Genomic DNA, 27199 nt, shown 5'->3' with positions numbered 1-27199 from the left:
GTAGGACTTCATCTTATGGTCAAACAGCAGGTTGCTAATGAGGAAGTAGAAACATTGGTATTAATTTTGTGCAATTCCCTAGATTCTGCAAAGGTTCCCTCGAACTGTTAAGCACCAAACATGGCACTATTATTCAAGAAGGGAGGAAGGAATAAAACAGGAAACTGCTGACTAGACAGCTTGAAACCTGTCATTCGGAACATGTTAGAATTGATCGTCAATGAGAATATAGCTGAATGCAATGAAAAATCAAGGTAATCGAGAAAAATCAGCATGATTTTCTGAAAGGTTTAATCAAATCGTGTTCAACTAATTTATCTGAGTTATTTGAAGCAGTATCAAACATTTTAGTTAAAGGGGAGCCTGTAGATGTACTATACTTTGACTTCTAGATGGTATTTGATAAACTGCAAGATCAAAGGTCATTATTGGAAATAAAAGCTCCTGCTGTAGGGGATAATATATTAGCTTGGAAAGAAGATTGATTGGCTGGCAGAAACAGAGAGATAAATGGGCCTTGTCAAATTGGCAGGAGATGAAAAGCTGAGCCCCTCAGATATTGCTTGTACCTCAGATTTTTTAAAAACAATTACCTAAGTGATTTAGCGAAGGCATGGTAACAAAATTCAGAGACAACTCCAGTAGTTGGGAATATATAGGAACTTTGTAGATAGATATAGATGGGGTGAATGAGTATGCAAAAATCGGGCAGGTGAAGTATAATGTAGAAAAACGTGAAGTTGATCACTTTGGCAGGAAGACTGAAGAAGTAGATTATTACATAAATGGAGAATGACTGTAGAAATTTGAAGTGCAGAGGGAATTAGGTACTCTGATGCATGAATCACAACATGCTGGTATTCAGGCACAGTACCTAATCAAGAAGACTATTAGGATGCTGTCCTTCATTATTAGAGGCAATGAATAAAATGAAGAACATTATATTTCAGTTTAAGGGACATATGTGAGACGACAGCTTTAATACTGTGTGCAGTTTTGGTCTCTAAATTTAAGAAAGGACGTTAGTGCATTGGATGCAGTTCAAAGGAGGTTTACTAGAATGATGCCTGGAATTTGTGGGTTGTCATTATGAAGCTAGGTTCCATAATCTGTACTTGTTTCCATTGGAGTTCAGAATAGTGACTTGATTAAAGTACATATGATGTTGAATGGTCATGACAAGGTGAATGTGGAGACAGTGTTTCATTCTTTGTTGGTCAATCCAAAACTAGGGTGCACTGCTTTCAAGTTAGGGGTCGTCCTTTCGTGACATTGCGCAAAGATTATTTATCTATCAGAGGGTTGTGCAATTTGGGAACTCATCGCCTGATGAAACCCACCACTGCCCAATCATTCCAAATAAAATCTATTCATCCCCTGCCACCGTATAACAATTGTAGAGTCATAAACATGTGTAGTTTGGAAACAGACCCTTCGGCCCAACTAGTCAGAGCTGACCAGATATCCTGAACTGATTTGGCCCATATCCCTCTAAAACCTTCCTGTTCATACTCCCATTCAGATGCCTTTTAAGTCTTGTAATTGCATCTGCTTCCACCACTTCCTCTGGCAGCTCATTCCATACATGCGTCACCTGCTGTGTGAAAAAAATTTACCTGTCAGGTCCTTTTTAAATCTTTCCCCTCACACTTTAACCCAATGCCATCTAGTTTTGAACTCCTATAATCTGGGAAAAAGACCTTAGTTATTCAACCTATCCATGCCCCTCATGATTTTACAAACCTCTATAAGGTCACCCCTCAGCCTCCAATGCTCCAGGGAAAATAGCCCCAGCCTATTCAGCCTCTTCCTGTAGCTCAAACTGTCCAACCCAGCAACATCCATTCAGATGTTCCCTATCCATTTGAAAGGACTCTCTTTAACATTAATTTTCATGCACTGGCGTCATTCTTTCAAGGTAAAAACGTATACACACGCTGGTTAGACACAATGCAATTCAATGACCCTCCTGTATATTCCAGGCAAATTATTCTGAGGTAACAGATGGCCATTTCCATTTGTGCTGTGTCCTTCCTTTGCTCCAGTTTTCTGTTGATTCTGTTTTAGAAGTTAGTTCCTGTCATTTTAGGAAACACTTATTGTGCACATCTTGGATGAGGCAGCTCAATTAAGAGGAAAGTTGTCTTCCACTAAGTCTATCTGAAATAGTAGGACTGGAGGACATCTCAAGAACCATTTAGCATCATGGTTAATGAGGCTTCACTGATAGTCATGCCATTAGTTCTGTTCTCATGGGCTTCCTTAAGAATTGAAGCCTCTGTAGACATAAATCCTTTGTCAAAGTTCTATGGGCACCTGTTAGCAGCGGCAGTACAACTACAGAAAAATGAAAACTGCTGGGCAGTTGTCACAAGCTTATGAAATGTCAGCAAAAAAACAAACAATGCTGAACAAAATCAATGCTGAATTAGCATTCAGGCTAGAACCTGCTCTGTCATTCGAATAGATCACAATATTTTCAAAGGTCAACTCTAGTTGCCTGCTTGTATTACATGGAGGAGACATTTATTTGCATGGTTCCAATGTTAGGGGCATCACACACACACACACACACTTGATTGATAGCAAGTGGACAAGCACGATCTACAATCTTCATTGATATTATTTCAAAATACTGTGCTCCCTGTCACATTGGAAATCAACCTAGTTCTGCCAGGAGTGATGCTACTTGAACTAATTTCTTTTCTAATATCTTTTGAAAGTTTGACCAACAAAAAGTGCATGATGCTTCCCCACTTCCAATATTCTTGGCTCTCCAGTATGCCTGGTGGAAATGTATAGAATGAATTTGCTTGTTTCTGGATCACAAGATAGCACCAAAAATTGTTGCTATATGTATATTTACACAGGTTAACATCATACATTGTAACCTTAATAATGTTAATGTTTTCATAGCAAGTCACTTATGTGGCACCTTGTTACATATCTTCTGAAAACCCACATATACATAACAAAATCTGTTTCAGCTCTGACAGAGTTCCTCATTAATGAAACCCAATACTGGTTAAGTATTTGACAGCATTTATTGTCCATGCCTAATTTCCTGTGTGAAGATAGTGACAGCTTACTTGTTTGGGGTGTAAATACATCTACATTGTGGTTAGGGAGAGAGTTTTGACCCTGACATGTATATTAGGGCACATCTAATTGAGTATATGTTTGCAGGTTGAAATTTAGGGTTATTGCAAGTGTGTCCTTTAGGTGATGCATATAATGTAATTGGAAGGGGTCTTGAGAGATGATGGATTAACTCAATTTAGCAATCTCAGTACACCAACTTCAACTGGTAAAACAGTTTGATTTGACCCATCTGGGGGCTCAAGCAGTACCTCAAAAGAAATAATTTCAAACAATATAAAATACCTGATCAGAATATCGTAAAGCTGAAATAGGTTGAAACAAAATTATTTGAGGTTAAACTGACTTAAACTAGCCAATTTTGTTCAGTTTCAACTTTTCCACAGAAGGATATTTGTTGGGCTGGCCACATGGGCAGATCAGTGGGAGGTGGAATTTAACCCTGATGAGTGTGAGGTGATGGAGTTTGGAAGAAGTGTAAAGATAAAGGAGTATTCCATGACTGTTTCAGAGATAGTAGGAACTGCAGCTGCTGGAGAAGCTGAGATAAGAAGGTGTAGAGCTGGATGAACACAGCAGGCCAAGCAGCATCACCTGCTGTGTTCATCCAGCTCTACACCTTCTTATCTCAGTACTCCATGACTGGCAGGACACAAAGGAGCTCAGAGGAAGAGAAGGATCTTGAGGTTCTCATCCTCAGAATCCTGAAGACAGCAACACAAGTTAATTGGGTGGCTAAGAAAGCACATCAGACACTTGCCTTTATCAGTTGCAGCATAGAATTTGAGATCAGAGGGGTTGTGTTGGAGTGGCATAAGATTTTGGTCAGGCCACAGCTGGAGCATTTTGCAGTTTTGATGCCACACTATAGGAACTATAGGCACTAGAGGCAGCGTAAAGGAGATCACTGGGATATTGCCTGGGATCGAGCAGTTTCTCTAAAAAGAGAGTCTGGATAAGCATGGGTTGCTTTCTTTGGAGCAGAGAAGGTTGAGGGGAGACCTGATTGAGGTGCATAAAATTAAGGGATATGGACAGAGTAGACAGAAAGCAGCTGTTCCACTTAGTTGACAGGTAAAGATCAAGAAGTCGTAATTTAAAGTGAAAGGCAGGAGGATTACAGGGGATTTGAGGAAATCCTTTTTCACCTCGAGGGTGGTGGGGGACTGGAATGCACTGCCTGGGAAGGTAGTTGAGATGGGACACTTAACAAATTTTTTGAAAAAGGACTTGGTCTAGCACATGAAATGTGCTTGAAATAACATTCAAGGCTATGGGCTAAGTACTGCAAAAGTAGGACTAGTGGAGATTTAAGAGTAGCTTTTTGTTTGTGCAGACTTGATGGAATGAAGGGCCATCTGTGCTGTATGATTCTATAAAATGTAAATTTCAGAGGTACTGGCTATAACCTTCGGCTTCCCTTAAATACAGATGTAGTGCTCACTGATTAGAGAATTGCAAATGTTCCACCATTACTTAAGAAAGGATGTAAGGATAAACACAGCCATCAGGGATAAGGCATTTTAACATTGCCCATGGGAAAACTTTGAGAAATGATAATTTTGAACAAAATTAACTGTCACTTGGACAAAGATGGTTCAGTTAACAGCAGTCAGCACAGATTTGCTAAGGGAAAACTGTGCTTAGCTAATTCGAGTATTTTTTTGATGAAGAAAGTGAAAGGGTTAATGAGCATAATATGGTTGATGTGATGTGCAAGGACTTCCAAAATATTCTTGATAAAGTGCCAAATTGCAGATTTGTCAGCAAGGTTAAAGTTTATGCAATTATAAGGGCAGGAGCAGTACAGATGCAAAATTAGTTGGCACAGAAATAAAAAAAAACTTAGGGATGTGTTGTTGGCAAACTGCTCTTGCAGAAAGCTGGCATGGGCATGATGGGTCAAATGGCCTCCCTGTCTGCCAATGAAATCATTCTTTGATTTTATGATTTTTTTGTGTAACTATCAAGAAAACTGTTGTAGCTTTAAATTACATCTACTAGAAGGTTTCAACTGGATGCTAGGTGCAAAGGTGAAAATTCACATGTACCCATTGGGAAATCACAGCTTAAAATGCAATTGTACACCTTACACTGTGGAGGACAGCTGTAAAGTTCAAGCATCTCTTTTTCCGAGTCCCTGAAACCTGAAAGTTCCCTAATGAGTACAATTCTATCAGTGGCATCTGGAATTATTCCCAGTTCGCAATAGATAACCCTCAAGTCAATGCAATATGATAGTCATCCTACCTGAATTACTAGTAGAAGGCTTACCAATGCGTTTGACACTGGTTTTAGCTTAACTAAATTAGAGCATTGCCGACATGCTTACACATGGAATTTGTGCCTGAGTTTAGGCTCATGCCAAGCCCTAGGGAGGTTTTCAAATAGAAGCTGAATACTGGAAAATGAAGTGGGTGCTGGAAAATGAAGTTAATGTTTCATGTCCAGTGACTCATCATCTTAGATTCCAAATGTCAACTGTTTCTCTCTCCACTTTTGCAGCTAGATCTATGGGTTTCTCCAGCACTTCGCATTTTCTGTTTTCATTTCTATGTGGTGGCTCAGCAGTTTGCACTGCTGCCTCACAGCACCAGGGATCTGGGTTTGATTCCAGCCTTGGGTGACTGTCGTGTGGAGTTTGCACGTTCTCCCCATGCGTGGATTTCCTCCCACAGTCCAAAGATGTGCAGGGTAGGTGGATTGGCCATGCTAAATGGCCCATAGTGCCCAGGGATGTTTGGGTTAGACATGGGAAATGTAGGGGAAATGGTCTGTGTTGGATGCTCTTCAGTGGGCCTGTATCCACACTGTAGGGATTCTTCTATAATCACATTAATGCTTCACATTGGACGAATAAACTATTTAGCATCTTGGTTCCTAGATCACAGACAATCAAATTTGTACTTTTTTTCATAACGTGCCATTAGGGCCTCTTGAATATTGGACTCCCCCTCTTTTGTATGGAAACAGACATTTTTCAAATAAAACATTTATGGCAAGTGAAAGATTAACTTATGCTTCAACATTTTGCTACTTGAAGTCCAAATTCCATTTGCCATTTTGGGACTTTCTATAAGAGGTACATAGCTTCATGAACAGTTTTGTCAAGCTGCTTGGTTTTGTAAATTTGAGAGTACTTGTGTTAAGTGTACCAATGCATCTCATATCAATTGCTCATCATATCAGCAAAGCAAAATAAGATGCAGTTCTTTTTGGATTTACTCCTATGCAACCAAAAAAAGGTTTGCAAATATCTTTCGTTAGGATAATTCTTCATTATAACCCAATTATTTCAAACATTATTTATTATTTATCCATTTGTATCAGTAGAATTTTAATGGGAAGATAAAAAAATGAGTTTGAAAAGCTTTTCTAAATTACTTTCAGAATAAATTAGTTTGCTAATTAATGCCAAATAGGGGGAAAAAATAGTAATTGTCCACTTCAGCTGAGAATAAATGTCAATATAACAATGTCAATACTCAAAATTGGATTGTATGTGTGAATAAGGAAAAGAGATTGAAGGGAAATCAGAGCAAAGCTAATAATTGTGAGTAGAATTATCTGTTCTAATTATTGCTGTTTTTCTCCTCAACAGGGTGTCCTATTCAGTTCATGTCTCCGAGGATTATCCAGGTACTCAGTTCTCTGAAAGTCCTATTAAGAACATGATCGATATGTGTCACGTCTGAACGTCCCTGCATTGGGTTAAGCAGGCTGCTTATATTTTGTATAAGATAACAAAGTTGGAGCTGGATGAACAAAGCAGGCCAAGCAGCATCTCAGGAGCACAAAAACTGACATTTCGGGCCTAGACCCTTCATCAGAGAGGGGCATGGGGAGAGGGAACTGGAATAAATAGGGAGAGAGGGGGAGGCGGACTGAAGATGGAGAGAAAAGAAGATAGGTGGAGAGGAGAGGAGAGTATAGGTGGGGAGGTACGGAGGGGACAGGTCAGTCCAGGGAAGACGGACAGGCCAAGGAGGCGGGATGAGGTGGTAGGTAGGAAATGGAGGTGCGGCTTGAGGTGGGAGGAAGGAATGGGTGAGAGGAAGAACAGGTTAGGGAGGCAGAGACAGGCTGGGCTGGTTTTGTGATGCAGTGGGGGGAGGAGAAGAACTGGCCTGGTTTTGGGATGCAGTGGGGGGAGGGGAAGAGCTGGGCTAGTTGTGTGGTGCAGTGGGGGGAGGCGACGAACTGGGCTGGTTTTGGGATGCGGTGGGGGAAGGGGAGATTTTGAAGCTGGTGAAGTCCACATTGATACCATTGGGCTGCAGGGCTCCCAAGCGGAACATGAGTTGCTGTTCTTGCAACCTTCAGGTGGTATCATTGTGGCACTGCAGGAAGCCCATGATGGACATGTGGCCTGAGGAATGGGAGGGGGAGTTAAAATGGTTTGCGACTGGGAGGTGCAGTTGTTTGTTGCGAACCGAGCGGGGGTGTTCTGCCAAGCGGTCCCCAGGCCTCCGCTTGGTATCCCCAATGTAGAGGAAGCCACTCCGGGTACAATGGATACAATATACCACATTGTCAGATGTGCAGGTGAACATCTACTTGATATGGAAGGTCATCTTGGGGCCCGGGATGGGGGTGAAGGAGGAGGTGTGGGGGCAAGTGTAGCACTTCCTGCGGTTGCAGGGCAACGTGCCGGGTGTGGTGGGGTTGGAGGGGAGTGTGGAGCAGACAAGGAAGTCGCGGAGAGAGTTGTCTGTCCGGAATGCAGACAAGGGTGGGGATGGAAAAATGTCTTGGGTGGTGGGGTCGGATTGTAGATGGTGGAAGTGCCGGAGGATGATGCGTTGTATCCAGAGGTTGGTGGGGTGGTATGTGAGAACGAGTGGGATCCTCTGGGAGCGGATGTGGTGGGGGCGGGGTGTGAGGGATGTGTTGCGGGAAATGCGGGAGATGCGGTCAAAGGCGTTCTCGACCACTGCGGGGGGAAAGTTGCGGCCCTTGAAGAACGTGGACATCTGAGATGTTCAGGAGTGGAATGCCTCACCCTGGGAGCAGATGTGGCGGAGGCGGAGGAATTGGAATAGGGGATAGAATTTTTGCAGGCGGGTGGGTGGGAGGAGTGTATTCTGGGTAGCTGTGGGAGTCAGTGGGCTTGAAATGGACATCAGTTACAAACTGGTTCCCTGAGATAGAGACCGAGAGGCCCAGGAAGGTGAGGGATGTGCTGGAGATGGCCCAGGTGAACTTGAGGTTGGGGTGGAAGGTGTTGGCGAAGTGGATAAACTGTTCGAGCTCTTTGTGTGCTGATTGGACTTTAATTGAATAGGTAGGTCATTTTGCTCAGTTGGGTGCTTTGTGAAGCAGAGAAGTACCAAAAACTTGGGTTCAATTTCTGCACCAGCTGAGGTTACCATGAATGTCTTGGCTTCTCAACCTTGCCCTTTACCTAAGGGGTCTGCTGGAACTATGACTACTTGAATGGTGTGTAGACTGATGCAGTCAAATGGAAGATAGATTTCAGGCTGGTGGAAATTTGTATAAACTGCTTGCTATGCTAATCTGGTAAACTGAATGCTTGCCTGTATAATTAGTAGATAAATGATACATAAACTGACCCAGAGCTGACTTAAATTGAGTCAGACTACTGGGGAACTAAATGGGACTCATAACCAAATTCACCATTACGCTTTAAAAGTCTGTTTAAGTTAGTAAGTGTCAAACTTCCTTTCAAATGACAAGAGAAGCTCTTTTCATTTTAGAATAAATCAAAATTGCTAGTCCTGGACAGACACTGTCAGTAACAGTAGTACTTTTACAAATCATCATTAACAAAGGATGATCATTAATCTTAACATCCTTTTGTTTTTTTCGTCAATCTGTTAGTTCTATTTGAATATAGTCATTAACACAGAATGCTTCAGTTTTCTGGCAGTGTTGAGCTCAGTACCTCCTCCAAGCCAGCACTGGTGAAATGAGATCATCAGCAAAAATAGTCACAAACAATCAACAGAAGCCTGGCAAAATGATAAAAACTATGTCATAACTTGAAATTTTAAAGGAATCTCGATTCCGTAATATTTTCTGTTCAACTCATTTGGTTTATTGAAGAATCTCTGAAAACTGTAATCTCCATGCACCAAAACACCAGCTATATTGCAGCACCTGAAAGTTAATTTGTTATACTGAAGTTGAACTGTAGACATTATCAACAACTCTCATTTGGAGCTTTTGTTTGTGAAATGCTGGTTGGACTGACTTTTCATTCTGGGATCCTTGTGCTGCCTTCAGAACTAAATATGATTTAGGAATCTCAAAAGCTGAGGATGGGACCAATAGGGCAATTTTTCATGAGATGGCTAGTCAAGTGGCAGCCTGTGGACCCCTGGTCCTGTTCACCAGTAGAAGTGGGAGTTGCTGAGGTTTGACCATTCCTGGTCACTGGCCAGAAATTAGGTAAGTAAGGAGGCCAGAAATGTTTTTGCTTTTGAAGTTGAGGAGGAAAGCTCCACACAGGAATGGGCATTGCTGTGGTTGTGTTTGTTTTGCAGAGCAGAGGCTTCAAAATAGGTTGGAACCTCCAAATTTGACGTCTTTCCATCCTTCTGCTGGGAGAGTGTCGTAGTTTTGAGTGTGGTCACCTGAGGCAACAGCCACTCCATGTACAGGATCAAAAATCTCATCAGCATCAGGAAAAATGATCATGAGGCATGATTGGTGACCCGCCAGTCTGCAAAAAACCAATGTTGCCATCAATATGACTCTTGTGTAATCGTGTGGAGCTGGGAAGACACCATAGAGCAGGACAGACAGCTTGCTTAACACTCCAGTCCCAACACTACATCCCATTGAAAATTCGATCTATGCTATAGTAGAATTTAAATATATGTGGTTGCTCAAAGAAGCAGCATGTTGAAAGCTTGTAGTTTGGAAGGAGTCTGAAGCATTGCTCCTGAAAAATGTCTGTTTTGACAGCTAGGGCAGTATGTACAGTACAGTGGAAACGTTGCTGGACTATGTGTGGCAGAGAAGCAAGGGTTGTTTGGGCTTCAGGAGAGAAGTCATTTTGAAAAATAAAGTTTCTAACTAATAAAACCAGAGAATGTTTCATCAAAGGTGATAGATCTTTCAATCTGAGATAACAAGGTGTAGAGCTGGATTTGTTATCTCAGATTCTGCAGCATCTGCAGTTCCTATTATCTCTGAAACAGATCCCTCAATCTCTCCACATTCAACTCATATGTAGAGGAAGGTTTGGTACTGAGCAAGCAGGCAGTAGATGAAGTCAGATGCAGCAGATTAGGTTGTTGGGTGCCAGCAGAGCTTCAGCCTGACATTTTGATTCACTTCTCACTTTCCCCCTTTGCCACTTCCTTGTAAACCTTTTTGCACTCAATATTATGTAGTTGAAAATTGGATCATGAAACCTTTTTATCACATGCGAAAGCCAAGTGTTGTCAGTTCCTCTGGAGCTGACTATCCTTCCTTTGTCATATCCTCTTTTAATATGCTGAACAAAGAAATGGAAGAGGAAGAATAACAGAGGCAGTTTCTGCTTTATGCTTTGGCATCAATGTAATCATGAGTCACATCACATATTTACTGTGGCACAGTGTTTACTTCTTGTGACACAGCATATTTTTTTGGGTAAATTGAGTTCCATAGAAATCCACAGAAATCTTTAAAGCTCCACTAAACACTAATTTGCACATAAGCCAATTGCAACTAGACTTATGATTTTACTTTCCAGCAAACAGTAAATTGGCTGGAGAAATTCTTTATGTATATCGGCAGTCCTCTATTTTGTTTCACTGTAGTGCCATTCACCCTGAAGCATCTGGCAGTATCAGACCAATCTGAAATGAAGTGGATACCTATGAATGATTGTGCTTTTACCATGTATCTTGTGTGTGTGGATGTTGGCATGCTGTGTATTTATTGTTCATCCCTTAGTTTTCTAAGCTATTTCGTAGGATAGTATTGACTTAATCGCATTGAGAGATCGGAACTTTATTGGTGTTTAGAAGAATGAAAGGAGAACTTTTTAAAACATGATATTTTAGCCTTGACAGCGTAGTTGCAGAGAGGATGCTTCACCTTTGAGAGTGTCTAGGACCAGAGGGCATAATCTCAGAATAATCTCATTTAAAACGATGAGGAGCAATTTCATCTCAGGGTCGTGTATCTGTGGAATTCTTAGTGCAGACAGCTGCAGAGGTTGGGTTGATTTAGCATATTGAAGGCTAAAAAGAGACTCATTTTTAATCAGTGAGTGAATCACGGGTTATAGAGATAAGGCAGTGAAGTGATTATCTCAGCCATGATCTCACTGTAATTTCACCAAGACCCCTAGTATTAAGGCATTCTAGCACCTGAATGGAATAACCTAAGAAATTGGCAACTATGCAACTTGCATAAAGTTTTGAAAAGATGTTAGACCTCCGAAGTGCAACCATTAAACCATTCACCTTCTTCTCAGGTGAGTCACTATAAATTTCTGGTGGCAGTGCATTGCAGTGTGATTCTCTCACTTACATTTTCAATTATCACTAATTACAGTCTCAGCTTGCAGTAATGTAGAATTTTTTCCATCTAGAGTTGGGACAGTTTGCATAGTTTGCCTGCTGTGACTAGTACTATGTGCATATCAGACTAAGCAAGCTCAGTTGACTAGAAGTTGAAGTTTGTATTTGTGACCACCAGACATTTACCAGTAGCTGAAGAAATACCAATGGGAAGACATTGTTGTACACAGGTAGACTCAGTGAGTAGCATACCAATGACGAGAAAAAAATGGTTTTCAGTGCCCAGCTATGCTTTTGTCAAAGTGCCATTCGTAACTCTGTGATCATGTGTGTGCTTCTTTGGAAATGGGAACAGAATCAAAGCTAACACTTAAGTACTGATGTGGTGAAAGAACATTAAATAAGTTCTTATCCATCACTGACTTTTCCTGATATTTCCCAAAGCAGTGAGTTTGGCAGCCTGCCATCTCCAAAGACATCCTTTTGCCAAATATTTAAAGAGACTGTGGTACTTCTATGTTGGTTAATATGGGTGAAAAGGGTTGGCATTCTTAACTTCATAGTTTTCTGCATTGGAACGATAAGAATTGATTGACTGATCCTGATGAAGTGTGATTAGCATTGACTTATATCTGTTTCAACCACGCTTGCACTGGAAGTAGGCATACAGCTAAGGTCCTGAGGCAGAATTAAAATTGATTGAATTAAAATGTTAGATTAAATCTACTGAAACCCATCATCACATTAAAGCATCAAACCTGACTGAACCTGTTTTAATCAGACCCGAACAGAAGCTTGTTACATCACCATACATTATTTCAAGGACTTGAGCTTCCTGGCAATGCCTGAAAGGTATGGTTTGTCTTGTTTAGGTTAGTGAATGATTTATCATTATTGAATGACCATTAACAGGGGAAATGAGATTAGTTTCAAATTATTAATGATGGTCATTGTGGGAGGAATGCACTGAGAACTTTCAAAAAAATTTGCTGGGGACAGTTTTCCTGATGTATTACCCTTTTCTGCCACATAACCTCATTTGGTTGTATTCACTGATCCACCTACCTGACAGAATTTTTCCAGTGAAATCTCCTTCTTTGCAGCAGAAGAGTCTCACATAGTGTGTCCCACAAGTTAGCAGTGACCGCGATTCTTCAGTGCAATTCCAAGTTGTGGTTTGGTTACACTGAAGAGCTACGTGCATGGCCAGCTGAGTGTCCACCTGGTCTTGGGTATGCACATTGAAGTCCCTCACCCAGAGTACAATCTGTGTCCTTGCCATTCTTAATATTTCTTCCAAGTGTCGTTCAGCTGGTGAGGGCATGAATCCAAAAGAACAGAGTGCACGATTAAACACACGCTTGTAGTACTGGCAGGCACCAAACTGGAGTTTTAAAAAACTGACATATTAAGATAAGTGTAAAGTTTCTTGAGCACTTTTGGGAGTTCATATTTTAATTTTGGTGAGCACCATTCAAATTTAATTGCAATGCAATTGAAAAGTGCTCCTCATGATTAAGTTAAGCTAAAGTAGTCATGGATTTTGTTTTGTGTCTGCATGAACAAAAATTAAACTCTCGCTACTCCCGACAGCTGTGTGCCTGCAAGCAGGCAGGAAGTGAGGTTTCATTCAAGACTTTGATAATGACTATTTTTGTTGTATTTTCTCTGTTTCCTTTTATATGAGCCTTCTCTTACATTCCATTCAGACCCAAAAGATGTTCAAAAATAATATCACTGTTCCTAATCCATGCTTTTTCTGTGGCTCACAACCTCCTACTTTCTGTTTGCACGGTGTCCAAAGGCTAACTTGAAACTAAATCCATGTATTTTTAGCGTTTGAAAATGACTAAAATTTCTAAATACAGTGCCCTTTACTCTTAATAGTCAGGGTCTAGCTAGTGTATTACCTTTTTTTTCTTTATTTGTTAACGGGATGAGGATGTCTCTGGTTAGGCAGCATTTATTGTCCATCCCTAATTGCCCAGAGGGCATTTCAGAGTCAACCACATTGCTGGGGGTCTGGAGTCACATGTAGGCCAGATCAGGTAAGGATGGCAGTTTCCGTCCATAAAAGATATTAGTGAACCTGATGGATTTTTCCTGACGATTGACAAATAGGTTCGTGGCCATGGTCATTTAGATTCTTAATTCCAGATTTTTTTTAAAAAACTGAATTCAAATGCCACCATCTGACGTGGCAGGATTCAAACCAGCGTCCCCAGAATGTTATTCAGCTCTCTGGATTAACAGTCAAGCAAGAATATCACTAGGCTATTGCCTCCATCTTAATCCCTTTAAGAATTTATACATTAATATCTGTAACTATACTAATCTATAAACCTGTCACTTAACATGCATTTCTGGGAGTATAACAGCTTGACTTGAGAACAATGTATTCAGATTATTGAAACCCACTTCGAAAACACCTCTGAACACAAACACAAATTGAATGAGAAAAGTTTGTTCATATTAAAACAGAATGAGTTTTATGACTACTGCAAACTAACTGAATCTAACCCACAGAATGAACTACAGCCTTAAACTATTGGAAGAGACTTTGGGTGGAATGTAATCTAGGTGACAAAAATAGAAAATGGATGATAACCCTATGCTGCCATCTTTGTTGAAGACCCACGATATTAAATGATTATCAGGCACTTAAGTGGCCAGCAACTAATCTTCCTGCAGACCAAGAACCCAGAGGCAGAAATCCTACCTCCACAGAATGTTTAATTGAATCAAAAGCCAGCAGCTACTGACAATGTGTCTGGTAGAGGCCTACGTTCAGCAAAGGACGCAGACCACAGGTGAATGGGTGTGGGCAGTGAGGAGGGAGTCTGAAGAAAGGCCAAAAAGGGTGTCAGCAAGGATCCCCTGTCCAATTCTGGGTCTCTCAATCGGGCACTGAGTGCTTTTGAATGAGGGGACCCCTTGAGAGAACTCACACACTAACATGACAGGGTTGTGTTTTTAGACTTGCTATTTGGTGACTACCTCACCTGCTACCAGTGGAAAGCTGACCCCCTTAAGTTGGCAATTAGTATAATGAATACCCACTTAAGAACTCTAAATGTTGAGGTAGGAAGGTTATCCATTAGCTGCCTACTCCAGAAAATATGTAGGGTGGCAGCTCTTTCCATTGACCAATTAGTGATGTTGCCATGGGCCCAGAGGGTGAAGGCTTCTTGTTGTGCATTGGTGGTGTGAGACAGGTGATTTGGGTTCAAGTCCCACCTTCCTCAGAGGCCATTAATCATAATCATTGAATCAGTTGATTAGAAAATTTCTAATTCCAGAGGACCCCAGAGCTGCTTTCAGAGATGAACAGTGGCGAGTTTAGCCTGAGAATCACCATTCCTTAGGCAAGGTTGAGAAGATAGGACCTTCATGGTAACCTCATTTGTATGACAATCAAACCTACACTGTTCACTTGAGGAACCAATGCCCTCAGCTTCCAAAATGGAGAATCAGTTTGTAATCAGGACCTTGGGGGATAACTGCAGTACCTGCCTGATTTTGTTTGACTACTTGGCAGTCACCAATTCCTTTTTGCCTCCAGTCTGTTGCAGGTGTGCTATCTACCTAACTGAGGCCAGTGTCTCCAGCTGTCATTTCAGGTTCTAAAACAGAGCTCAAGTTTCTGCAGTTACAAGCATACCCTCCACAGGTGATTATTTAGCCACATATGAGAGCTCAAACTTAGCTGTTGTCACCTGCTAGGACTTGAACTCAAGCATACTGAGTCTAGCTTGCTAAATCTTCAAATTACTTAATCTTACAGATACTCTTTCTTTTTCCCCCCATTAACTTCAATCACCTTCTCTTATTTACTGATTTTCACTTCTCTCTGGTGTTTCTCAGTTATTCCCTTAATCTCCCAGCTCTAGGCCTGCTCCTGATCGTCAGAGGTAAGAAAACCTCTTCCTAAACTTTACCTAATTCCCATACTCAACTCACTGTTGGTTGCGCAGAATCTTTGCTTTAAATACTCTCTGCCTCAGCTATTTCAGGTATTAGTTGAAAGCAGATTAACTGATAGCTCCAATATACCATCATGCCACACCCATTAGGAGATTGATTTTACTCACCTCAGCCCAAAAAGAACTTTAGTCTTTACCCTGTGCTATACTTTTATTAACTTTTTTTTTAATCAACCTGTTCAGAGATGTGATTACACACCTCAGGAGTAGGTGGTACTTGAACATAGGCCTCCCAGTTCAGGGGTAGGGACAATACCACTGCACCACAAGAGGGCCTTGCATCCACCCTTTAGAATTAAACCTTGCTGACCAGTTGATATAATCTAAGAACTAGCAGCAATTGATACTTAATTGTAAGCCAAGAGATTTAACTCTTAAATTCCCACACTTATCAAACTGCCACCTTCCCTTCACCAGTGGTCTCACTCTGTGGGCCACTCTGCACTGCCCTGTTAAATGCCTAATCACGGAACTCAACTGCACCCGATCTACTATAAAAATATAGAATATATAACAAACATAGAAGAAACGAGTAGGAGGAGGCCATTCGGCCCTTCAATTCTGCTCCACCAGCCATCACGGTCATGGCTCATTGGCCAACTCAGTAGCCTAATCCTGCTTGCTGCCCATAACTTTTGATCCCATTTGCCCCAAGTGCTATACTAGTCGCCTCTTGAATATATTCAATGTTTTGGCATCAACTACATCCTCTGGCAGCTCATTCCATACACCCACACCCTCTGTGTGAAAAAGTTGCCCCTGAGGCCCCTTTTAAATCTTTCTCCTCTCACCTTAAACCAATGCCATCTAGTTTTGGACTCTGCTACCCTGGGGAAATGCCTTCGCTATTCAGCCTAGCTTTGCCCCTAACGATTTTATAAACCTCTATAAAGGTCACTCCCTTAGCTTCCAACACTTCAGGAAAAATAGCCCTAGCCTATTCAGCCTCTCCCTTTAGCTCAAACCCTCCAATCCTGGCAACATCCTTAAGTCTTTTCTAAACCCTTTCATGTTTCACAACATCCTTCCTATTAGCAGGGAGACAAGAACTGAGTGCAGTATTCCAAAAGTGGCCCAGTCACTGTCCTGTAGAGCCTCAACATGGCCTCCCAGCTCCTGTACTCAATGGGCTGACCAATACAGGTAAACATACCAAATACTACCTATCCACCTGCAACTCCACTTTCAGGGAACTGTGATCCTATTCTCCAGGTCTCTTTGTTCAGCAGCACTCCCCAGGACCTTACCATTAAGTGCATAAGTCCTGCCCTGATTTGCTTTTCCAAAATGCAGCATCTCACATTTATTCAAATTCTTTCTTTCTTCAATAACAGGATGAGGGGATTGCTAGCTAGGCAGTATTTATTGCCCAGCTCTATTTAGCCAGAGGGCAGTTCAGAGTCCACCATGTTGTTGTGCATCTGGAGTCACATGTAAGCCAGTCTGGGTAAGGATGGCAGTTTCCTTCCCTAAGGACGTTAGTGAACCAAATGGGTTTTTCCCTGATAATTGACCATGGGTTCATAGTCAACATTAGATTCTTAATTCCAGCTATTTTATTGAATTCAAATTCCACCATCTGCTGCGGCAGGATTCGAATCCAGGTCTCCAGGATGTTATCTGCGTGTCTGGATTAACAGTTCAGCAATAATACCACTAGGCCATTGCCTCGCCTACCATTAAACTCCAACTCCCAATCTCTGGCCCAATGGCCCGTCTGATCAAGATCCTGTTGAAATTTGATGTAACCTTCTTCACTGCCCACTACACCAATAATTTTGGTGTCATCTGCAAACTTACTAACCATAACTCCTAAGTTGACATCCAAATCATTTATATAAATGACAAACCTTGTAGATTCCACATTGTGCAGGAAATCTTTGCACTGAAGATGCTTATTGTTGCTAGAGGCCAATCAACAGGTTAATGCACTCGGCCCAAACATCTTACATTGCTTTGTCAGTGGTATTTCCTTAATCATAAAGTCAGAAGTGCAGATGGTTGTGCAATTAGCAGCGGTGTTACAGAGACAGAGCTCTCTTCACACCACACGTTTGTGGCTTAAGCACTTTGTAAATGAAACACATTTGGAGCAGCACAAAACTAAGGCATCAAAAGTACTGGATCAGCAACAGTGGTAGAAATATATTCTATACCAATGTGTACCCTCAAATTTGGCATTCTGTCACTACACCATTACCATTAACACAGGGCTGAACCAGACTTTTGAAACCATGCAAAATTCCTACATAAGAATTTTGGGAGACCATACTCGGTACAGCAACGGTCATGCTGGAAAATTAGTGTGCAGTTCCATTCACAATTCAAAATAAAGCAGTCCATGTCTTCTTGCAGCCAAAAGGCAACACCCTGGTGTATATTACTAAGTGTCAAGCAAGGCATATAGTGCACAATTGCAGGCAATTACTATTTAATGACGTAACAGTAATGTATTGAGATACCAGTTGAATGTATCATTTATAATTATGTAATCGTGTTGTCAATGTTGCATGATTGTGGAGAGACAGCTGGAAGGTAGTAGAAACTCTCCAAGAGTCTATGACAACACATATATCAATAGAGATGTCAACAAAGAATTTTAAAGAAAACACCTTGGACCAAAGAAACAGTACTTGTGAGGTTAAAACTAGTTAGACCCCATACACACAATAAAACACAAACACAGAGAGGCAAAAACAGTAGGTGCATTGGAAAATCACCACCTTCAAGCTTCCATCCTGGCTGTGAACTATATTGGCATTCCTTCAATGTCGTTGGGCCAAAATACTGGAACCTCTTTCCGAACAGCACTATGGATGTATCTACACAAAAGGATTGTGTCAATTTAAGAAGGCAGCTCATTGCCACCTTCTCAAGGGCAATTAGAAATGGACCATGAATGTTGGCCCAGCCAGCAATGCGCACAAATCATGAAAGAACAAAATATCTTTGTTCACATGTCAAACTACCCAATGATAGGAGCTACTGCAACAACTTGCATTTAGTAAGTGTCTCTGTGTGTAAATCTTCTTCACAACAAAAATGTACGCTGTGTCAAATAAGGAACCATCATTGAGTTTAATCAAAAGCTTACGAAAAGGAGGGGTGTAAGTTTGAAACACATGCAGGGCTCTTTGCTTTCTCATTAGCTGCTACAATTTTAGCTGAGGGCTTGGTGTAAGTATGGTCAATGTCATTTGTTCAAAAAGAAGTGTTTCTGATAAAAGTAAGCGTTTTCATTTTCAATAGAAAAGAGCTGCCTTGAGACTGTTACTAATTATCCTGTTCTTTTTTTCAGCAGTATCCCATTAACTTGAAATACCTGGAGTTCAGACAAATGAGGGGGGTAGTCTCATAGATTCTTATAAAATTCTAACAGGACTGGACAGGGTAGATGCAGGGAGGATGTTCCCGATGGTGGGTTTTTCCAGAACCAGGGCTCACAGTCTGAGGATTTGGGGTAGATGGTTTAGGACGGAGATGAGGAGACATTTCTTCACCCGAAGAGTGGTGACCCTGTGGAATTCATTACCACAGGAAGCAGTTGATGCCAAACCATTGAATGTATTCAAAAGGCAACTAGATAGAGCACTTGGGGCGAATGGAATCAAAGATTATGGAGAGAAAGCAGAATTAGGCCATTGAGCTGGACGATCAGCCATGATTGTGAAGAATGGCAGAGCAGATAATGGCCTTCTCCTGCACTTATATTTTGTGTTTCTATGTAAACTGGTAGAAATAAAGTGCCAAGGGTCGAGACCCAAAATGTCAGCTTTCATGCTGCTCCGATGCTGCTTGGCCTGCTGTGTGCATCCAGCTCCACAGCTTGGTGTCCCAGTGTTGGATAAGTTGTTTATGAATAGGTTGTGATGTCTTATAGTTAATGATGGGAGATGCTGCGACATGATAGCCCATTTTATAACATACAAATGCTGCATGGCACTTCAAAAAAGGCTTCATGTTGCCTGAAACATAGTGTGCAGAAGCTTACAGGCATCTGATTGACATGAGCTATGGTGCAATTTGTGGTAGAATCAGATGAGGGAAGTATGGCGGAGACTATCTCAACACAAGACATCTCAGTCTTTACATTTTCACTGATCAGAGAGGTGAGTTCCTTGCAAGGCAGAGGCAAGTTGCCATTTAAAGGGGATTATTGCTTGTTCCACACCTTTACGAACAGAACAGCTTACCTCATTAACATTCCAATTCCTATCATACCAAACAAATCAGTCAAGCTAGACATTGAGAAATCTCAACATCAGAATAATGGTGGGGACCTGGTCTGATCTGGAGATCAGTTTGCTGCTTGCTATGATGGACCATAATTTAGCTTAGCACCAAATAGCATCCCATGGCATGTTCCATGGGCACCAGCCACAAGCAACATTCATCTTCATTGGAATCTGGCATCTACCACCACCTTGTCACTATGATAGCACCATGCATAGAACAAAGAACAAAGAAACCTACAGCACAGGAACAGGCCCTTTGGCCCTCCAAGCCTGCGCCGATTGAGATCCTCTGTCAAACCTGCCATCTATTTTCTAACGGTCTGTGTTCATTTGGTCCCTGCCCATCCATGTACCTGTCCAAATATATCTTAAAAGTCGCTAATGTGTCTGCATCTACCAGCTCCGCTGGCAATGCATTCCAGGCACCCACCACCCTCTGCGTAAAGAACTTTCCTCGCATATCTCCCTTCAACTTTCCTCCTCTCACTTTGAACTCACGACCCCTAGTAATTGAGTCCCCCACTCTGGGAAAAAGCTTTTTGCTATCCACCCTGTCTATAGGTATGGGATGTATTTATTGAGATGAATTTGCTAAAGAATGATGAGGCCTTATGGTGAGAATCCCTCCAAAATACCCGATGAAACATGCACTTCACTAAATAAAGGTAAGATTCAGCCCTATACAATTGCTTCCTGAACTGTGGTTTCTTAGTTTCATTCTGACATTTGTTATGAAGAGCGCAGGTGCCCTCCTGACAATTGACCCCTTTTGTGAAAGATTTTCACTGCTGTCTAGTAGTGGGCTCTTGTGAACATTCTTCTTCCTTGTGATTCAACATCCATTTTTTGCAGTTAAAGAATATCAGATGTTGTTGACTTGAACATCACCCCCTAGAACATCAAAACCCTTTGTATTTTCTCCCATTAGCATTGAAAGACAGCAAATACATGAACTCAGTGTAAAAGTTACCGGAAAGCAAATGTGGTTCAACAGTTTCTGAACAGCCAGAGGGCTTGTCTGTGGTTTCATGGAAGAAGCTATGTCACTGCATTTAGTAGCATTGTTGTTCTGAGTCTTTTGTGAAACTGCTTTCATCATTTTTCATTCTGTGTTTTTTTTAACATGGTTTAATGTGTTGTTCAGTAATAACATGTTCTCATATACAGATGTGGTGAAGCAAGCAGTAAGACTGGAGTAGACTTGGCAAATGTCCAAAAGGCAACTGTTGGGACAGTATTTTTTTGCTGTGCCTTTCTTGCAGCCAGCAGTAGCAACTATAGCGTGCTTGTTCTGAGGTATCAAGAGGCTTCCATGTTAGATCCTGGTAGTATTGCTTTTAAATTGTACCAAAAAAGGCATCTATATAAGTCACCAGAATACTGCCAATGATGTCTAAGCCAGCTTACATGCATACTGTTGTCTGTCTTTCCCTTTCTCTGGATCTCAAGTAATTTGCATGCAACTTTTCTTTTTCTTATTTGCGTTGTTTAGTATAGTTACAAGGAAGGAGTCTTAATTGGCTGTTCTAGTCAGAAATAAAATGTGCATAGTCCAGAGATCTAGGGCACTGCAAAGAAAGTAACTTACATCAAAGAAGTCGCTATCTTCCATTGAAAATAGGAACAGAACAGGCCCACTATTCAGTAGGACCATGGCTGATCATCTACCTGGGTATGCTGTTCCTGCTGTGTCTCCATATTATTTGATCCCCAAATTCTTAGAAAATGGTCTAACTGCATATTGGAAAGATTCATTGTTTTGGCCTCAATCACCATTTCTGTGGCAGAAAATTCCCCAGGCCCACTAATCTCTGGGTGAAGAAATTTATCTTAATTTCCATCCTTAATGGCCTACCCTGTACTTTTAAACTGTGACTTCTGGTCTTGGACTCCCTGGTCGTTGGGAATATCTTTCCTGCATTTATGCTGTCTAATCTTAGTTTTAGGTTTCTGAGATCTCCTCTCATTTTACTGAACTATTTCCTCAGGAAACTAAGGAAATTTGGCATGTCCGTAAAGACTCATTTTTTTTTTATAAATGCATCATAGAAAGCATTCTATCTGGATGTTTCACTGCTTGGTACGGCAACTGCTCTGCTCAGGACCGTAAGAAACTACAGAGAGTTGTGAATACAGACCAGTCCATCACGCAGGCCAACCTTCCATCCATTGACTCCATCTATACATCTCGCTGCCTCGAGAAGGCAGCCAACATCATCAGAGGCCCTTCCAATCCTGGCTATACTCTCTTCCAAGCTCCTCCTTCAGGCAGAAGATACAAAAGCTTAAACACACGAACCAACAGATTCAAGAACAGTTTATTCTCTGCTGTTATTAGACTTTTGAATGGGCCTAGCAAACTTAATGTTGATCTTTTTTCACCTTCTCTACAGCAATAACATTGTATTCTTCACTCCACTCCTCTAATGTACTTTGTATGGTACATGAGACAATCATAAATCAAATAAAATCAAACCAAAATCCAATGAATATAGTTGCAAATTAACCAGCCTCTCTTCTGCACCAGTCCTGCCATCACAAAGATCACTCTTGTGAATTTTTGTTGCATTCCCTCCACAACCAGGAGATCCTTCAGATAACCAAAACTGCATACAGATATTCCAAGTGTGATCTCACCAAGGCATGGTACAATTGCAGCAAGACATCTTTGCTCTTGTACTGAAATTCACAAACCATCTGCCTTTTCATTTGGGCAGACATTTAGAAGTTTATTTAGAATATGTGATGGGGCAATTACCTAAATAAGCAGACTAGAATTCTGCTGCAAAGGAAATTCATGAGGTTTCATGAAGCTAGATAAGGAAATGGATCAAAGACAAGGCATATAAGGATAATATCCTCCACAAAGCATGTCACAAGATAAAAGATCCTTCAGCATAGATCAGAAACAAGGTCAACTGTCCTAGAGCAGAATATTAATCATTCTTCTAAGTCCAAAGAATATGTTATAGGGAAATTGTAAACAGTTCAGAGTGTCTGTGTTTGAAATCCCAGACTTGGGCAGAGAAAGGAGGCTGGTAAAACTAATATAATTTGTTAACTGCAGAGTTGGGGTCAGGGAAATAATTGTGGAAATGTTCTTTATTAGTTCCACACAATTTTATGTCACACGTGTTAAATGGGTGGAGACATGGGGCTTTGTGCTCGCCTTCGCAGGGAACAGACGGAGTACTGTTTCCGAGAATGCTAGTAATCATATATGGCTAGAAATGTAATTGTACTCACTGCTATTGTACAATGAATCATCTTGTTAGTTCAGTTAATTGTCTCTTCTTTGAGTTTGGACTCATTAGTGTTCTTTTCTTTAACACTAATAAATTAGGTATATCCTAGACACTAAATAAATGAAGGAGAATTTTGACAGCAAACTACCTCAAACAACACATACCCTGTGCCACATCCTGGCAGAGTTAGCAGATACCATGTGGTACAAACAGTAATACTAAGGGCAAGTAACAGGGCCAGCTTAAATATATCAATTTGTAGGCGATAATGTGCCATGTTGTTAATCTCCCAGTGTTTTAGCTGCAAAAGATCAAATTTTTATATTTTGTTCTCTATTAGAAATTCTTCCTTAAACTGTAATTGTAAATGGTTATGAGTGTGTGTGTGTGTGTGTGTGTGTGTGTGTGTGTGTGTGTGTCAATGCCAACATTCAAGGCCCAAGATACTGCAGTGTTTTGTGTGATCCATCAATTCATACTTCCACCAAGGTTTGTTTATATATTCAGTCATGGAGTGTGGGTGTCACTGACTGGGCCAGTATTTATTGCCCACCCCTAGTTGTTGTTGAGAAGGTGGTGGTGAGTTGCCTTCTTGAACCATTGAAGGCAATGTGATGTAGGTTGACCCACAATACCTGTGGTGGGAGCGGTGGTGAAGGAGAGGAGGTAGTCCCAGGATTTTGACACAGCGATTAGTGGAGGAATGGTGATACATTTCCAAGTCATGATTTGGAACGGAACGCTCAGGTGATGGTATTCCCTTGTCGAATCCCTAATGTGTGAAAACAGGCCCTTCGGCCCAACAAGCCCACACTGACCCTCACAGCATCCCACCTGGACCCATCCCCCATAACCCTCATAATCTACACGTCCCTGAACACTATGGACAATTTTGCATGGCCAGTCCACCTAGCCTGCACATTTTTGGACTGTGGGAAGAAACCAGAGAAAACCCACGCAGATACAGAAAGAATGTGCGAACTCCACACAGGCAGTCACCTGAGGGTGGAATTGAACCTGGGTTTCTGGTGCTGTGAGGCAACGTGCTGCCCCATGTTGCCCTTGTCATTTTTAGGTGGAAGTTGTTATGGGTTTGTAAAGTCATGTCTAAGAATCTTTGGTGAATTTCCACAGTGTATTTTGTAGATAGTGTCCACTGCTGCTGCTGCTGAGCATCAGTGGAGGAGGGAGCGTATGTTAGTGGATGTGACTTGTGCCTATTAAGTGGCTGCTTAGTCCTGGATTGTGTCAAGCTTTTTGTCTGTTTTTGGAGCTGCACTCAAACAGGCAAGTGGGGGCTATTCCAACGCACTTCTGCCAAGACTTTTGTCTTCTAGATGATGAACCGGCTTTGGGGAGTCAGGAGGTGAGTTACTTAGCACAGAATTTCTAGACTTTGACCTGCTTTTGCAGACGTGTTTATGTGGCAAGCTCAGAATTACTGGTGAATGGTAACTCCAAACATGTTGATACTGGGGGAGTCAGTGATGGTTACATCATTGAATGGTAAAAGACAGTGGTTAAATTGTCTCCTAATTGAGATTTGATTTGATTTATTATTGCCACCTGTGCTGTGATACAGTGATAAGTATTATTTGGTGTGCTATCCAGGCAAATCAAACTTTTCATATGTACATCCAAGTAATAGAACAGAATGAAGAATACACCTACAGAGAAAGATCAGCGCTAATAGGAGTGGGTCCATTCAAAAGTCTGATAACAGCAGGAAAGAAGCTATTCTTGTATGTGTTGGTACATATTTTCAAATTTTGTGTCTTTTACCTGATGGAAGTGTGTGGAAGAGACATCACCATTGTCTGGCATTTATATGGCATGAATGTTGCTTTCCATATGTCAGCACAAGCCTAGAAATTGTTCAGATCTTGTTGCATTAGAACACGAACTGCTTCAGTATCTGAGGAGTCGTGAATAGAGTTGAACGTGGAGCAATCCTCAGCAAACATCCCCATTTCTGACCTTATGATGGTGGGAAGGTCATTCATAAAGCAGCTGAAGATGATGGTTGTGTGTAGAACACGACCCTGAGGAGCTCCTGCAGAGATGTCCTGGAGCTGAAATGACTGACTTCCAATAACCATCACCATCTTCCTATGTGTCAGATTTGACGCCAACTAGTGTACAATTTGCCCCCTGATATCCTTTGATTCTAGTTTTGCTAGGGCTCATTAATGTCACACTTGGGTGAATGTTACCTGGGTGTGAAGAGCTATCACTGTCACCTGATCTCTGGACTTCAGCTCTTTTGTCCATTTTGAATGAAGGCTGTAATGAGTGGCTCTGGCAGAACCCAAACTGGGCATCACTGAACAGGGTGTTGCTGAGCAGGTGCTCCGTGATAGCACTGTTGATGACACCTTCCATCACTTTACTGATAATTGAGAGTGGACTGGTGGGTGATAATTGGACCTGTTGGATTTGTTCTGCTTTTTACACAGGACATACCTGGGCAATTTTCCACCTTGTTAGTTTGAAGCTTGTCCTGGAAAAGCTTGGTTAGGGGAGCAGCAAGTTCTGAAGCAGAAACCATTATTATTGCTGGAATGTTGTCAGGGCCCATAACCTTTGCACAATCCAGTGCCACCAACTGTTTCTTGATATTACAAGAGTGAATCAAATTACCTAAACACATATCTGTGACGCCAGGGACCATTGGAGAATGCTGAGATGATCACCCATCGGCAATTTTGACTGGAGGTTATTGAGAATGCTTCTGCTTTATTCCGTCATTCAGGGTGAGGATATTTGTGGAGCCTCCTCCCCCTCCTCCAGTGAGTTGTTTAATTGTCCACCATTGTTTATGACTGGATGTGGCAGAACTGTGGAGCTTAGATCTGATCCATTGATTGTGGGATCACTTAGACCATTTCCAAGTCAGGATGGTGAGTAGCTTGTAAGGCAACTTGCAGGTGCTGGTGTTCCCATGTGTTAGCTACCCTCGTCCTTCTTGACAGAAGGTACACAAGGTGCAACCAGAGCAAATGAAAATTTGATATCAAGGTAGACAAATGGATAATACTATGTGATACATTACCCAAGCAAACTCTGGACCATTCACCCTCTTCAGCTTCTATACTTGGAGACTTCTGAGAACTTGTAAAAGTGATTTCATTTTGTATATTTGCCATCCTTGTCACTTAATATCAGAACACTCTTTGGGATCTTTGAATGGTTTCAGTATTTTGCTATCGGCTCTCTACAGTCCATTGGAAAACCTTTAGATCATTTGAAAGGAATATTAAGCCCCATATACAATGGGAAACTGCTAACCATCTGTTTTACCCTCTTAGCCTCAGTTACTTATGTTGCTTTCTGGATCAGACATTTCCATGTGATTTGCTTCCTCCATTGTGCCATGTTCTCAACACAATTTTTAAATTAATTGTCAACCTTCTTAACTATTGATATAGCATGCAGTTTAGGAAAGAAACAAAATGGAATAAGGATGAATTAGAGATAGAAAGAGATTTTTGTTTGAGAGGGAGAAGAATAAACATTTTAAAAAGAATCAAGTTTATTAGAAGTCTCATCAGTGTGGAATTTACACATTTTACGCTTGTTTCTGCGAGGGTTTCCACCAGATGCTCCGGTTTCCACGCAAAGGAAGAAAATGTCATCAATGTATCTGGTGTATAGTGTTGATTGGAGGTCCTGTGCCACAAAGAAGCCTTGTTTGCACTTGTACATGAAAATGCCGGCATATGAGGGAGCACATCTGGTCCCCATGGCTATTCCGTGTGTCTGGATGAAGAACAGGTTGTCAAAGCTGAAGACGTTGTCGTCGAGGATGAAGTGGATGAGTTATAGGATCGTTTCTGGAAATTGGCAATTGTTGGTATCGAGTATTGTATTGGCTTTGTGTATCTTTGGAGGGCAGTAGAAGTCCCCTACGTGGGAAGTACACAGGATGAGAGTGTGTAGGGTACTCTGAAGGGCTGGATCAAGAGCCTCCGTCAGTCTGTTGAGTTCACAGGTATGTTTTGTGGTTGGATTGGCAGGTGGTTGTCTGCACTGTTCCCACTTGTTCAACTGTCTGTTCACTTGCTTGCAGCAATCCCTTCAATTATGCATGAGAATGGCTGCACCTTTTGTCTGCTGGTTTGATGACAATGTTGCATTTGGTTTTGAAAGCACAGGTG

The 27199-nt window shown here is 41.5% G+C and overlaps 1 protein-coding gene across 2 annotated transcripts in view; it reads left to right on the top strand.

The window, feature by feature from the left end:
• parp8 (poly (ADP-ribose) polymerase family, member 8) overlaps positions 1-27199 on the top strand; it is a 371536-nt gene that overhangs the window by 99449 nt on the left and 244888 nt on the right. For both annotated transcript variants that reach the window (XM_048531692.2, XM_048531677.2), the window contains exon 3: positions 6701-6738. In XM_048531692.2, coding sequence (XP_048387649.1) covers positions 6701-6738 — 38 coding nt within the window. The remainder of the gene's footprint in view (positions 1-6700; positions 6739-27199) is intronic.

Source organism: Stegostoma tigrinum, chromosome 1 (assembly GCF_030684315.1).
Source record: "Stegostoma tigrinum isolate sSteTig4 chromosome 1, sSteTig4.hap1, whole genome shotgun sequence".
Classification (NCBI taxonomy): Eukaryota; Metazoa; Chordata; class Chondrichthyes; order Orectolobiformes; family Stegostomatidae; genus Stegostoma; species Stegostoma tigrinum.
Note: the sequence above shows the minus strand (reverse complement) of the source record. Positions and strands in the feature narration are given on the sequence as shown.